This window comes from Truncatella angustata (assembly GCF_020726525.1).
Source record: "Truncatella angustata strain MPI-SDFR-AT-0073 chromosome Unknown BKA67scaffold_9, whole genome shotgun sequence".
NCBI lineage: Eukaryota > Fungi > Ascomycota > Sordariomycetes > Amphisphaeriales > Sporocadaceae > Truncatella > Truncatella angustata.
The window spans coordinates 688878-704172 of record NW_025763389.1 but is presented as its reverse complement, the minus strand read 5'-3'; the positions used below and the strand labels follow the sequence as shown (position 1 = coordinate 704172).

General features: G+C 48.1%; 5 protein-coding genes across 5 annotated transcripts; 2 read left to right on the top strand and 3 right to left on the bottom strand.

Moving 5' to 3' along the window:
* Positions 1 to 905: 905 nt before the first annotated feature.
* Positions 906 to 2640, top strand: BKA67DRAFT_540237 (uncharacterized protein; the record flags this gene model as incomplete). The annotated part of the gene is made up of 6 exons (XM_046100747.1): positions 906 to 964; positions 995 to 1151; positions 1201 to 1369; positions 1401 to 1562; positions 1835 to 2067; positions 2164 to 2640. 6 exons carry the CDS (start codon positions 906 to 908, stop codon positions 2638 to 2640), a joined length of 1257 nt encoding a protein of 418 aa, XP_045953256.1.
* Positions 2641 to 2988: 348 nt separating this feature from the next.
* On the bottom strand, positions 2989 to 3690 carry BKA67DRAFT_540236 (uncharacterized protein; the record flags this gene model as incomplete). Its single annotated transcript, XM_046100746.1, has 1 exon — positions 2989 to 3690. One exon carries the CDS (start codon positions 3688 to 3690, stop codon positions 2989 to 2991), a length of 702 nt encoding a protein of 233 aa, XP_045953255.1.
* A 403-nt stretch (positions 3691 to 4093) lies between these two features.
* On the bottom strand, positions 4094 to 7887 carry BKA67DRAFT_540235 (uncharacterized protein; the record flags this gene model as incomplete). Its single annotated transcript, XM_046100745.1, has 2 exons — positions 4094 to 4862; positions 4913 to 7887. 2 exons carry the CDS (start codon positions 7885 to 7887, stop codon positions 4094 to 4096), a joined length of 3744 nt encoding a protein of 1247 aa, XP_045953254.1.
* A 1056-nt stretch (positions 7888 to 8943) lies between these two features.
* On the bottom strand, positions 8944 to 10954 carry BKA67DRAFT_540234 (uncharacterized protein; the record flags this gene model as incomplete). The annotated part of the gene is made up of 5 exons (XM_046100744.1): positions 8944 to 9084; positions 9459 to 9490; positions 9586 to 9877; positions 10015 to 10499; positions 10549 to 10954. 5 exons carry the CDS (start codon positions 10952 to 10954, stop codon positions 8944 to 8946), a joined length of 1356 nt encoding a protein of 451 aa, XP_045953253.1.
* Positions 10955 to 11898: 944 nt separating this feature from the next.
* Positions 11899 to 14619, top strand: BKA67DRAFT_580427 (heterokaryon incompatibility protein-domain-containing protein). The gene has a single exon (XM_046103856.1). The coding sequence runs from the start codon at positions 12088 to 12090 to the stop codon at positions 14155 to 14157; it is 2070 nt and encodes a 689-aa protein (XP_045953252.1). The 5' UTR covers positions 11899 to 12087; the 3' UTR covers positions 14158 to 14619.
* Positions 14620 to 15295: the final 676 nt, after the last annotated feature.

Here is a 15295-nt window from a genome sequence, read left to right as displayed (position 1 = left end):
AGAATTTGCAATCATGAGTCGCCATGATCGAAGCTATCGGTCACTAGTGTTGCTAACACAAATCCGCTATTACCAAAAAACGCTAGCTCAGCCAAATGTGGAGATTGAGCTGTCAGTAGCTCTCTCAGCTGAGCTATGGCCTGCCCTGACGCAATTTCATCACAGTGGTTTGGATCCACTGCGAAAGTGTCGTAAGGTAAAATGACAATGGACGATTGATCTTTTGTCTGCACGTGGGGCAGTGTGGCTTTAACTTACCGCTTCTCACATAATTCTATCAGAAATTTAGACGTGCCATACCACCAATCTCGTACTCGCCATACCTTAGAAGTACTCTCACAAAACGGTACTCTGCTGAGTTATACACTTCGGGAGCGATCATTCCATGACTCCGACTGACATTGTGTCCCATCATTTGTTTGTTATTAAACGTGGGGGCCATTCCTCATTAGGGCAAACCACGCCTCCCAGAGCCGTAGATCCAAGCGTTTAGGGTCTTATCTCCGGTGGCTGAAGCGTGAAGCGCGACCTGCTGAATGGTGCCTAATAAGACGGAGGGTCCCATTGGCTGCTATGAGAACCTCGCTACGATCTGTCGCCACTTATTCGGCGTTGAGTTGACGCTAACATTATCTACTCGGCCGCTCAATGTATTACTACGATTCTCGTATACAGGCATCGGAATGTATGGGCCTCCCATTGCCTGGGCGCACCCGTGAAGTTGATATGGAGTCCTTCTCTCATAACATTCTGAAGATTGAACTTTCCGGACCTTAACATGAACATTTCAGTGTTGTTGACCTCCCTGGTCTATTTCGAAGTACTTTTTTCTTGCGAGGCTTGTAGGAATTTAGATTTGCTGATGCCTATCAGAGCCCACGGCAGGCCAAACAACGAAGGTGGATATGGACTTGGTCAGGCAAATGGTCGGGAAATACTTGAGCAACCCACGAAGCATTATATTGTGAGTATGCAATGACTTTCACTTCAACAGGACGTCGCTTACAGGTATCAGAGCCGTGGTTCCCGCAAATGTCGACATCGCCACCCAAGAAATTATTCAAATGGCGGAGGATGCCGATCCGCTTAGTCAACGTACACTTGGCGTATTGACCAAGCCTAACCTGGTAGACAAAGGAGCTAAAGACAAGGTAAGATAAATTCCCGAACAAACAATATGGTTTACTGATAGGGCTCCAGGTTATGGAGCTTATTACCAACACGAAGGGAAAAGGTCGATTTAAATTTGGATATACCATCGTTTGTAACAGGAGCCAGAGCGATCTTAGCATCACATTCGACGAGCGTAATATAAAAGAGGTTGCTTTTTTCAACCTTAACCCCTTAGGGCTCTATTCTAAAGCAGAGGGTGGGCATTAAAGCCTTGAAACACAGGCTAGACAACTTGTTGATTAACGTCACCCGACGGAATTTCCAAGGCGTCTCCGTGGATATTCGAGGAAGGATACGAAAGATCGAGCAACAACTAGAGATTATCGGGCCGGTAAGGCAGACAGCGTACGAGCAGCGAAACCACCTTATTAACGTGGCTTTGAGGTTCCGTAAGCTGATGATAAAGACTATTAATGCATATTACAGTCGAGACGAATGCTTCGAAAATGACGATATCTTTAGACTGGCTACACTCGTTATAGAGTTGAACGAGCAATTCTCCGAGACAGTCTACAAGAAAGGACTTACTCGGGCTTTTGCTAGGACCCAGACCGCAGTCGCCAACACTTCTCGGAGCACAAGAAGTCCTTCTTAGTCGCCTAATCGTGATATTGTGCACTCCTTTATAGGACCCTCTACTCCTGAGACTAACTTGCCAGAGTATCCGGAGCTATAATCAATCATGGCCCAAACAGAAACAACGCCAAAGTCAGCCGAGGACGGGATAGTGGAATGGTGACCGACAAATACACCCGGTCCAAAGGATTCGAGATCGGCACGACAAACCCATCTCTCATGCCTTCATTGTTCGCCGGGCAGTCACGAGCATGGGGCTTCCACGCACAGAACCTTATAACGATAGTGATACACAAAATCTATCACTTCAACCATAAGGTCCTTTAGTACTGTTGTGATAACGACGTCCTTTGCGAACGAGTGTAGGAAAAGCTGTTACCGCCTCTTCTCACATCATACGAAAAGGCTCTATAGCAAGCCTCCTTGGTCGAGGTCGAGTGCCATGGGAATCTGATCACGATAAACCACTATTTCGCCGAGAACGTGCGAAAGGCACGAGAAGCACGTCTTAAAGTCAAACTCGAAATGCTCGCGACATGGAATACAGGTGATGGACGCGCCGAACCGCTCTTACGTTTAAATGACATTTTGGGAGTAGTATTGAGCAACGATGATCACACGATCCAAGACTTGCACGACACGCTAAAGTCGTACTACAAGGTTGCTCGGAAGAGGTTCGTCGATGCCATTTGTTTGCAAGCGGTTGATCACTTTCTCGTTAGTGGCAAAACCAGCCCTCTATGGGGTTTCTCCCCCCATTTCATCGGCAAGATGTCGGACGCGGAGCTCCAGCTGATCGCTGGCGATGAGGATAAGACTGTTAGTAGAAGGAATATGCTCGAAACGGAACTCGGCAGCCTAAAGGCAGGGGAGAAAATTCTGGAAACTTGAGCTGCTTGCTTGGTAATTGGAATTCTTCAGTTATATATATCTAGAATGGATGAAACAGATGGGTACTAGAGGTAGCCGGTAGTGTTCAGTGCATGCTGCCTTGAAGGGACACTGGCAGTGGGACCTGGTAGTGTCCTGGCCCGTCTGATGCTGTTCCACCTCCGTCCTTCGTGAGGGAGGCGACATGTATAATCCGCCTCCATTCTGCTTCTAATGTGTGCTCCGTGCACCCGTAGCCCGATGAAACTCGTACTGCCGTAGCTGCGAAATCTGGATTCCACGTTATTCCGGAGTCTAAAGAATTGCCCCTTGACCGACATAATCATGGATCAAACCACGCGAACAGCATCATCTTTTATGGACTTTCGGCGGACGACCACGTTTAGGCCTGTTGGAGGGTTTGGAGATGTCGTTGTGGGCCAGATATACGCCGTATGCTATCGTCTCTTTGAATTCTTCCACTGGTTCCCAAGTCCTCTTTTGGGAGTTTTTCCATCCGACATACAGCTGGAGACCCCCATTGTTAGGCTCGGTGAATCTGTGGTCTCGAATTGCTTCGATATGGCACTGTTCCTCGTCATCTTGTGTAGCATGACCTGTTTCGAACTGGGCGTGCCTTCTTGTTCCTCGCTTCGCAAAAGGAGCCGTGTTGACAGATGACTGGTGCTCTGGGCTTCCAATTCCACGGTCCTGTCGTTCATGAGTTGTGCAGGTGCCCCAGGTGAATTGTAATTGAAAAGTTGTTCGGCCATCCTCCATAATTCTTTTAAGAACAGCATCAACGAGAGGCCACTCCTGGAACGCCGCGTTAAGTATGCGTGCAGTACTCTTTCTCTCTGTGTCATTTTCCGAGGACGGCGGGCTTGGGATATCGAGTAAGTTTTCCCTAGATGCAGTGCCGTCCAAGCAATATCGCCGCCTGGTGGACGCTCCGGGGACCGGATGCTGTCGGCGACGTTTGCGTTGTGGCGGCTGAAAATCTTCGTCGTCTTGCCGCCGGTCTTTCACCACTCCCTCGTCATCTGAAACGGAGCTGCAACTAGGAGACATGGCGGCTTTTATGAAGCGCTGCCTCCCTCGGTCTTAACTTCCGTTTGCGTTATGGCGAGCCTCTGCGGCCACTATCGCCGCCACGACCTAAGTCACTACCGGGCATGCTCTGGTCATCGGCAACTCCATTCTGCAGAGTCGGCGGAGGCGTGGGTGGGCAATGTGGGCTAGTTGTAGTTTCGACGTCGAGCCTGGACTGTGACCATCTAGGCTAGCTCACCGAAGGACGCCGGTATTAGGACGAAGATTGTCCAACCGACCATTCTTGATCTGGTCCCCTAAAACACTTTTAGTTGCAGTCCTGCCGACCTTGCTGGTTTCCTCCCTGCGGGCGGGCGGTGGGCTAGGTTATATATCGGCATGGCTTCGCAAAAGTAAATGATACTGGCAAGTTCCGGTCAGTTCATTGCTTTGTTTGGCCCGTTGGTATTGATTCGCCCATGTTCGTTAGGATGAGACTAAGCTCCTTCAATTTGACTGGCTTTGTTAAGAACAAGTCAATCCCGCTACTAAACGCCTCTTGCTGCACGTCGGCCGAAGCCAAGCCAGACAAAGCGAAAACTGCCGCGGAGTCTAGATGCTGGTCGCGCTCAAATGCGCGAATTTGTCGCGTCGCCTCCATGCCGTTTAAGCGGGGCATGCTAATATCTATGAAAACATACTTGAAAGAGCCTGGATATTGTTTGAATTTGTCGACTGCGTCTTGTCCATCTACGGCAGTAATGTAATTACGCCCAAGTTTCTTCATGAACATGCAGAGGATTCGGAGATTGATGGGATTGTCGTCAACCAGGAGAAATTCTGATAAATTCTCTTCTGAAGCTGCGGTAGTCGTCTTTCCTATATCATTATCTGTAGGCACCGATGTAGTAGAAGCAAGAGATGATGGAACTTTGGAAGATGAGGGGTTTGTTTCGGACGTTTGAGAAGTTGCGCTTGCAGTCGCAGTATTTGGTAGCCATTCTGAAAGATTGGTCCCGTCTGTGACAGGACTTTGGACCGATGAACTTCTGAGAGTGGTTGCAGCAGTACAGAGTGGACTGGGGGTTTCAGAAAGGACATCGTAGTCCGGTCGCAGAGACGTAGTCGCAAAGGAGGCCGTAAAATCTTGTCGATCTGCCCAGCGCCTGAATGTATGTGACAAGATTCTCGTGAGCTTAAGAGGGCCAACACTACGCCAAGTTAGCATATCAGGGCATGTATTCGACACTCGTACGCTTACGGTTGTGAGATGAATTCGCAGATACTGGTCGAGGTCGCAGCTTTGTTGCGTGCAGACATGCGATATGCGGCAAGAGCGTTGGCGCATACGACGACGACAGGAAGACCAGTAGACAGAGCGGTGATGTGATGTGATTTCTCCAATGCCGTATCCGAACACAAGACCAGGTCGGGCAGGATCCGATTGCTCTGAGACTGGGATATGATTTCCATATGTAACCAATCTCGACATATTTCCTTGATGGGCAAGTCTTTTCCAGCCGGAACGCTGCCCGCTATTCCCTTACTTGTATCAAAGCCAATGAGGCGAATTCGAAGACCTTCTAGTCCTTGTCTGTGGCTAATCAACTCTCCTCGCTCGAACTGTTCCGTGGGATCCTCCGTCGCCGATAATGAAGTCGGGAGGAGCGGTAATAGTACTGTGGCCACAGTGCCAACATTGAGCTCACTTTCAATAGAGATACTCCCAGCGAGTGACGAGACAATCTTCTTAACCAGGCTGAGGCCCAGCCCAATACCCGGTGATAGTTGATCGGCTTGACGAAATGGTTTGTAAAGCTCGTTCTGCAGAAATTCGTGACTCATCCCCATGCCAGTGTCCGCAACTGTAAGTCGCACCATTTTCTGCCCATTGTGTAGGGTTTTCTTGGACTCGGGATCTATTGCCAATGAGACACAGATTGTACCCTTCTGTGTATACTTAAGAGCATTTCCGAGCAGGTTCATTACGATCCTGCTAATTGCACCTGCCATTGAGAAGAATCTGTAGGACGACACATTGGCATCCAAATTAAGGTAAATAGAAACATTTGCCAGTGGTAACTGCGACAGTCCATCATCGTGCTGAAATAGGACCATATCCGCTGTGGCTCGCGAGAAATCTGCTTGACTGTTCGCACGGGCATCTGCGTGTTGGTTATCCCGGCGCGCAAGCTGCGCTACAGACATATGTTGAAAGCAGTGTCCAGCAAAGACACTTTCAGTGACCTCCTCAACAAGATGATCCAGGCTAATATCGCCATATAAGCTTTTCATGCCTGTTTCAATTGAAGTGGTTTTGTTTTTCAGATTGCCACGACTCCGCTTCTCCGCTTCCACAGCATTAAGGTAGTTACTGATGTTAGAGAAATCCAGCAAATGATCGATAGTATCGAGGAGAGTTCGACCACATGTCTCCAGCGTGTGTAGAACATTGCCTTGGAAAACGTCAAGAGACGTATCGGCAAGGAGCTCTGTGCTGACAATAACACCGTGCAGTGGAGACCGCAACTCGTGCGATAAAGAATTCAAAACATCTGATTTAGCCTTATGGGCGAAGGTAATATGCGTGCGGTGAACCGCAGCCATAACTAGGGTAGAGAAAGCTCGGAGATAGCTCAATTCACCTGACTTAGACATGATATGAGTTGGAGTCAAAGTGTATGAGAACCCTCCAGCAAACCATCGCTCTTTCTGGTCATCACGTATTGGTACAAACACAACGCTACGTGCTCCTGGGAAAAACTTCGATAAAGTTTGTGCCTCAGTGTACCTGTGACAGATTGTACTGTCCGTTTGCGACTGTCGAGAATGTTCGGTGTCTTCCGAAGAGTCACAGTGTTGCAATGCCCCATTCTCATCGTAGGTGAAGATTGCTCCTGTGGGATACCGGCGAAACAACGTGTACAGGATTTTGGCGGGAATCTGAACATTCTTTGCTAAATTTGATATGACGTTGCGTCTTCTCGATTTTGGAGTAGAGAATCCCAAGATAGGAGAGATGACATCACTGTCCTTGCAATTCGAATTCGTTGCAGCATCGGCACTGGTATTTTCGCGACTTGGAGATGATTCGGCCAAAGCACCGAAACTCGTAGCGCTGGCATCCACGAAAACCACTCCGTCTGTGTCGATTGCCTCTCGCAATTCATTGGCTGCGCGAGTGAGGATGCGTCTAGTGGCTGTGTGTGAGTCGCTCTGAGAGTCCTGCTGCAAAGATTGCTTCGAAGATGAAGACGACGCATGGGAAACATGCGAGCGCAGCTCAGGCCTTTTCCCGCCCATCCGCGACTCATCATCTCTATCCAACGTTTGCACCATTGAAGGTATAGCAGCACCGCCTTGTGTAATAGAGTCTGATGGTGGAGCAGTGGTAAACTCAATGTCCACAGGACATTGGCCGCCCTGCAATGTCGACAGAACTGGGGTTGAAGAATTCTCATCTTTAGGCTGCTTTTGGGCAAAGCCAAATCTAGGAACCGAGGGCGAGATGGATTCACTTGTGATTGCTTCCATAAAGGAAATGATGCCTCGAGTCATACGCTCGCTTTTCTGGTGGCTATCTCTCTTCGACCTGTATTCTAGATGGCTCATTATGGAGCGCGATATGCTGCGGAGTATCTCGGTATCGGTGTCAGTCCAGGTAGAAGTGGGCCTCGGTTCGTCATGTAATACACAGTAAACGCCGATATTGATTCCGCCTGACGTTCGAATTGGGACAGCAGCATAAAAGCGAGCAAGAGAACCTGGCGCGCAAAAGGGACTTTTGCAGAAACGTGGATCACTCGTTAGGTCGGCTGAAAGCGTGAGTGGCAGCTCAGAATCAGGATCATCTTCCGATCCAGGATCGACCAGAGAGTGGTTGCATACTCCGTGGCCCCGTGGAATGGCTGTCCCTGACAACCACAAATTCTCGCCCTGAAGATGGTCTTGGTTGACGCCAGAAAGCAAGGGCAGGCTCGGTGTTGCCTCTGCGACAATGTACTGCCATCTCTGGTCGAATAATGATACCAGAGACCGCCCGGTTCTAGTTCGGCAGGCACCTAGCTGTGCAAGGCAAGTCAGGACGGCGTCTTCTGCTGTGAACAGCTGCTCACCCGGCAATGGATTACCGGTCTCATTGAATTTGACGTCGTCAATCAAGGTTGGATCATATTTGAAGGTTTCCCGCTCCCGAACTGGCTCGGACACATTTCTCACTGCCTTAGTGTATGACATGCTGGGCTGTCAAGCGAATGCAGCGCTGTCTAGGCCATCTTCTTGTTGGCGTACTAACTCATAGAACCCAACGGCCACGGACGTTGTGCTGAATGGATAAGAAGCAAAGTCGCGGTTTCGTGGGGTGCGAAAGCAGCCCCGTGGCCCTGGACGTGCAGAGAGGGGGAAACTAACTAACCTAGTGGTTTGCCACCTTGGAGACATGGGATTTTTGGTAATTAGGCACTGCGAGGCTTTAGCGTTAACTCTAGCGGCGAGGTACAATCTTTCGCTCCGACTCGAGCGGGGAATTAATTATATAGGCTTGTTTGTGCTCACTTTATTTCTTGTGGGGCCATCCGCTACGAACATGGAAAATCACGGCTATCTCGAAAATGTCAGTTCTTACCGTTCGAGAAGGCTTCAACATCGACCTAACTCCCGAGACCGACTCCAAACCGTCCATGATCATTTTCTTGCAGAGGTTCGACGCATTTGTGCATGCAAGTCATTCTAGCTACTGGCGATGCTTTTCTTCGAGACCTTTCAGATATGCAAAACGATGATGTGTGTATCTACTTCAGTCTCAACGAGCGCACAGTCATTCCTATCAATGTCAATGTTTCGTCCACTTTACGTGGGCCTGACTACGAACAGATCCAAATCCGAAGGCCACAGTCATATGCGCAAACTATATTTCTTAGCGAAGACATATTTCCCCAACAATGTTGAGTACTTCCTCACATTCGAACACGAGCGGAACGATGGACGATGAATATTGGGAAAACATACATCAAACAATGAGGCCTCAAACCACGGTCGGTCCGGAGACATACTCAGCAAATAAAAATACGCGGATGGGATACAACTACTGGTGGTGCTCGTCGAAAGGCCTTCGCTGCGACAAGTTCGGCCTCCACAGCGCAATTCCAATTTACTACGAACATGGTATGGTCCGACATGCCGGTACGGCGCGGCACAGTCAAGGAAAGATGAAACTGTCTTCTGAGCGGCTCTCAGCAAATATTGCAAGTGGGATACGCTTGGATACTCCGCTATCTAGTAAAGATTACGGCACTATCGAACATAAGGCTGCGCGCGTGTAGCCGCCGTGTTCCTCAGACCCAGATTCCACCTCACAATCGTTCCCGTACACTTAACGGTGCCGTCAAAGCGATTTTCAGCCTTGGGGAACAGCGTTTCTAGTTTCTCACGCACCTAGAGGCGTCTTGGTACAAACAACGACAAAGCAAATATTGGTTACTATGTGTGAGCTTGCATTCAAACTTAGCTAGGATCATTTTTCAGGCCAAAGGCCACAAGCGACGTCCACGCAGATCTGCAGGCCTCGCCATGGCAACTGTGAAATTATAAATCTTAGTGACCTAGCCCCATTTTTCAATTTTGTGTTCGCCGATGATGCATAAGAATGACGGTGAAGGCTGTGGGAGACTCATGATACGGGTCACAACAGCAGATTTGACTTGGATCTCACACTTCACTACCCCTGACCTGGAACGGCACGTGCGTCGCTAGTTGACGTCACATGTTATAGCATATGCCGGCATTGTGAGTCTCGTTACTAAGCTTACACTGATCAATCGACGATGAAATTTTTCCAAACCTAAATCGATATGCGGAGAGACAAAAGTCATTACAGGCTATTTCATGTCAGCAATTTTTGTTGAAACGAATGACGCTTGGTTCTGAGATATTTACCTTGCACCAGTCGATCCTTGGTCAGGTTCACGCCCAATGTGACTGCAGCACGATAATCTTGCGGCAATTTCAAATCTATGCCTCGGGTGTGCGATTCATCAAGAAACACAAGGCATCTGTCCGTTTGCTTGGCAAAAGGAGAAACCTGAAGTAATTCAATGCAGCCGAAACGATCCATGACAGACAGAACATCGTCATTGTCGAAATATATCACCGCCTGAGTCCGGTCGCCGTCTGGTTCATGCATGTGCAACCATCGTTGGGCAACCTCTTGATTCGTAAGGTCAATAATCTGGGCGCCGACACAAGGATAACACGTATATGCGGCTCGAGCTCTGTGAGCCTTTTTAATATATCGGCGCCATCGGAAGGCTCGGCTGCAGAGCGGGTGCATTTCGGCATCAGAAAGACGCTGTTCTCAGGTCTCACCAAGTAGCTCAAGACCAAGGTATTTGTGTGCCTCTGTTCCGGGAGATCGAGCTGCTTGACGGCGGCTGGTAGAACGTATCGCGTATCGTTAGTGCCGCTAAAGCCAGTGGTAGGGTGCGATTTGACTTTGCCCAAATCCCAGACGGATGCTGAGAGTTTGTGTGGGAACTCCTTCATCTCCTTTGTGTACACTACTCGCGACAAGAAGTAGTCAATGGCACCTTCAGAGTATCTCAGATGTTGGAAAATTTCTGTCTTGCATTGAACACGATCTCGCAAGTTGACACCAGTCAAATCGGCGTATGCAAGCGGTAAAGTTGGGGCATATTGAACCCACAATGTGTATTCGGATGTGGCTTGACCATCTTGTTTCAGTAGAGCCAACAAGTCAAAGAGATATGTATCTCCCAAGCCTGAGTAGTCGTAACACAATGACAACATCCGGATGACTGAACTCCGACCGAGGCGCTGGCTCATCTTTCGCCCTGAAAGGAACAGCTAGTCTTGTCTGTGGTACTCGATTGATATCGATACCATAGTTTACCCGCCAGCGTTTCTGGCAGAGGGCGTGACCGATGACTCCGCCGGCAATTAAGCCTCGCAGCAGGATTAGGGTACCAATCACAGCATCAGTCCAGAACGCACCCTGTTCCACCGTTTCAATCTCAACAGGAGTCAGTTTGTATACTGATATGTACTGTTGTACAGCGTTTCGCATCGACTCTGGTTGGCGTGCAATGGGGAATCCATCTAGTCCTTGTTGACAGATCTGCGCTGCTAGACGATCCAGCAATTCCTTCAATGCATCTTCGTGGTAGATCTCGAGTCGTGAAAAGCGCCATGATGTATCACGCCACTTATGAACGTCGATGCAGTGCGGAAACTGTGATTGAATATCCGGAGCAAGGCGGCGAACGAGTTCGAGAACATTGACTATCATTCTCCACCGCAGAGGAATGCTCAACGGGTCGTTGTTGCCCGATCGTGTAAACGAGCTCGAACTTGACGCTCAGGTTCTCAGGATCTTGGGAGCTATCGTGCTATCACTGCTCATCAAACGCTCAATTCCCATTAACTGGAACGAAAGCAAATTCTCTGACTGGACAAGCATGATACCGCCCTGTTTCATACACTCCACCAGCATCTGCTGAATGGCCTGTACTTTTTTGGAGTCAAGGCTGTATCTCTCGTGAAATTGGGAACTGATAGATTCGGCGTCCGACTAAACCACCAAACCTTGCAAGCAACGTTTGATATGTTGAGTGTAGTGGGTGGATCTGAACACACTGACGTCCCACAGAATGGATCCATCGACAAGCCAGATGGATGGATTCGTAGTGTAGTGTGTGGTTTAGGTTCACCTGACAAGTCATTTTCCCAGATTGCTCTAACAAGTCGCTTTGCCTTATCAATCCAATCCGGGGGGTGTAACCACGTCACCTTGAACCATCCCCATCTGTACGCAGGATGAAGGACCGAAGCGACATGATTGTGGCAGTCGGCAGGTTTAAAGCTGCAGTCATCAACGTGGGCAGTGTGTCTTCTGTCGGTGACCTCGGCAGTGATCTCTTCAAGCCGTTGTCGCTTAGATCCGATGATTCTGTTGGCCATGCCAGTACCTTCTAGTGTTTGAGGGGGAGGATGATGTGTGGTCGGTTTTAGTAACCCGTGACGGGCCGCTGGCGATGGTCACGATGAGGACTTGGTGGAGCCTGCGCGGGGTAGTGGGGCCGCTTGGCTTCCTCGGAGTGCGAAGGAAAGTAAGGGTACACTCAACAGTGTCACTAAAATAGCCTAATTGCCTGGTCGCGCCTTAATAGCGGGGCGCCAAGAAAAATAGTTTTGTGCGAAGTATTTGACCCGCACAATCGAGTCAAACGTATTCCTTCACTGACGCACCTCTATCATTAACTGACCAAACTTGCGCCTAACCTTGCATACTCTCAGTACAAATTCGCTAATACCATGACCAGTGTAATGGTTTACGGCTCTCGCCAGATGCTTTCTCAGGACCTGAAGCGCAAAGTCGATTGAAATCCACCCAAAAATACCGTAGTCGTGAAACTGGACAACATGTTGTCTCATATGGGCGGCATGGCTCCCAAACTAACGATCTATGAAATCACAACAGCCAATTCGTCGACTATACGAGTTCTCCGCTTACCTGGCAAGGCTGAGTCATTCGAACTCAAGCTGCTTGCCGCAAGTCTTGCTGATCCGCCAAGTTACACAGCACTTTCATATACCTGGGGTGACTCATTTGCCAAGTTCAACGTATTGGTGAACGATGAGTTGCTTCCAATCACTCAGAGCTTATACTGGGCACTTCGGACGCTCCAGCAAGATCATGCAAGGCTACTCTGGATTGATCAGATCTGTATCGACCAGAGCAACTTGAAAGACAAAGCGACGCAAGTGCCGCTTATGGAACAAATCTACTCCAAGGCGAAAAGCACAATCTCGTGGCTGGGAGTGGCGACGGCAGAGTCCGAAAGAGCTATGGACTACTTACGAGAAGCAGGCACTGACGGTATCTCAGCGGGTCTGAATGAGTTACCTATAATCGCAGATGGTCTTATGCAGCTGCAGATAGATATTCCTTTGCAAGATGAGAATTTTGAGACGCGCTTCCCGCACCTGCGTGAGAAGATGGAAAGAGTCGTTGCCAGATGGGGAGAATGGCAAGACTTGGATGTTGTACCGGCCATTCTAGCACTTTTCGGGAATCCCTACTTCACACGAGGCTGGATTAAGCAAGAGCTGGCCATTCCGAAGAACCTCACGATCCAATATGGTGAAAAGGCATTGGATATTGAAAGCTTTAAGGCAGGATTCCTCTTGTTTCAAGCACATTACACGTACAGCCGAAGGAAATTCGACCTCACCTTCAGGCTGAACCAAAAAGAGCAAAGGAATGAAATCCGTCGGAAGTTTGCAGTAGTGGACGATAGTAACGAGATTATACATCCTTTTCTCAAGACTCGTGAGTCCTATCAGTCCAAAAATAGGCCTGACGAGCTGTTTCTAGAACGACTACTCAGGCGGTTTGGCTCCAAAGTCAAATTCTCCGATCCAAGGGACTATATCTACGGCTTCATGGGCTTAGCATCGGACAATGTGCGACTGGGAATCCCTGTCGACTATCAAAGATCATGGGAGCAGGTGCATACTTTCGCAATGAGAAAAATAATTGAGGGTCAGGGTATCCACATGCTCGAGCATAACCAGCTTCCAAAGGCGAGCGACAAGCTCCCTTCGTGGGTTCCAGATTTCTCCTCGAAGAGGTACTGGACACTAACAGAAAATACCATCTCGTCTGAGCAGCCCTTCCGTGCCTCTGGGGATACAAGGCAGTCAATAGTCTGGCCCACCGAGGATCCATGGACAGATAAGTCTTTACAGGTACGCGGATGGGTCATTGATACCGTTATGAAAGTCGGGCTTCCATGGGATGACAGTTATGTTTCAAGGGACCTTCCGAGGTTGTTCGGAGTATTGGCACCATGCTCTGATATCATAGCATTTTGCGAAGAGTCCGACGTACTTCACGAGCAGCACCCAGACTTTGACATATACAATCAAAACGAACAGCGCAAGGAGGCGACCTGGAAGATCCCCATACTGGATCATGAGCACATTGCAACGCAACAGAGGAGCCGGCGAAGTTCCAGTCAAAGCGCCGAAGGTTATAAAGAGCTGGAACAGGTTTTGAGTTGGGGATGGCAAACTCTCGTGGAGCGAAAGCCCATCGAGGCAATCATTCCATTGCTTGAGGAACACAGGGAACAGTTACGCATGGCTGGAGTTTCTGAACATGGTAACGAAGCGAATCAGCTGAGATTGTCGAGGCAATTGCTGTCCCAGACGGGACAGAACTACTATAACGGTATGGAGGCACTACAGTCTCGGCGGCCGTTCTTGACTAAGAAAGGCATTGTGGGGATAGGGCCGCTGCCAATGCAGCAAGGGGATGTGATAACCGTGTTCGCTGGATCGAAAGTACCATTTATTCTAAGGCCTACCTCGAGTGATCCTACTTTGAATATGCCATATAAGCTTATTGGGGAGTCGTATTGTCATGGCATTATGGATGGAGAAGTTACCACTCTTGGATTGCCGGAAACCAATCTGATCCTGCTCTAAACACAGACGACCTGCAATAGTCAAGCCATATGCGACAAGAATTTAACAGATCCAGCGATGTTGGTTGCATTTATGCCACATTGTTTACATGAGCATGTATCGCATGATATGGGGCCTGGATCTAATTTGCGATGAATGTTCATGAGACGTCGTCTAACTGAAGATGATATGCGGCAATCTATGGTTGTGGAACTTGCGAACGAAGAGACACCTATTGGCAAGACATCAAATGTTGCGATAGTAGTGCAAGATCTGTCTTTTAAAGCTATGCGCCTCTGCTCTTTATCAAATGAGCTGAATGCAAGCCGAATAGGGGACCCCTGAAACTTGAGATGTATTATTGCTCTTGCTATTCATTTTATTCGAATGAAAATACATGGATATTAGAACGGCTCTAGATCTGAGGTAATATTATTCATGTAAAGCACCTTAGCGACCACTGACGGTCTTTATAACTTTGAGACACTATCCATGGTTTCCCGGGCCGAGCGCTACGAAACACCCTAAGAGATAGACTTCTGAATATTGCATCATGGCCTCAAGTTTTACTTAGTGGCATCATAATTTGGAAAAGGACAATCCGATTGAAGTGATAAGTCGAGGTTCGAAATTGATGGTATACTTAAGTAACGTGATTTCTCGGTCCGCTAATAGATAAACCTAGATGATATTAAACTCTTAGTATTAGTATAGAACGCACTAACCATTTTACCCCACTTATACAAACCCCCCCCTTTTATAACATTATTTCCGGGGTTCCCGAAACTATACTTCTAACTTCGGATAACGTTTTCAAAGCAATTTAATAATAACTCGATTATGATAATTAATCTTATCGTCTTCTACGTGCCTTTTTACGTGTAAATAGTGTCATTATGACGAAAGAGTTAATAGGAAGCTAATCTTCGTACGGCATTTCACGTAACCTCTTTTCTAACTTGTCTTACGCTAATCGAATATCTAACAAGCTACTAAACACTTTGTTAAGATCTTTTTCGACTATTTAACATTTATCTAGTTTGTATTTACTAAGTTTAATATTAAGGATGAAGTTATCTTAGTATGTTATTACTATTTTAACACTTATTAAGTCGATGGTTTTAACGCCTTTTTTAAGTAATATGCTTACGTCCTTTAA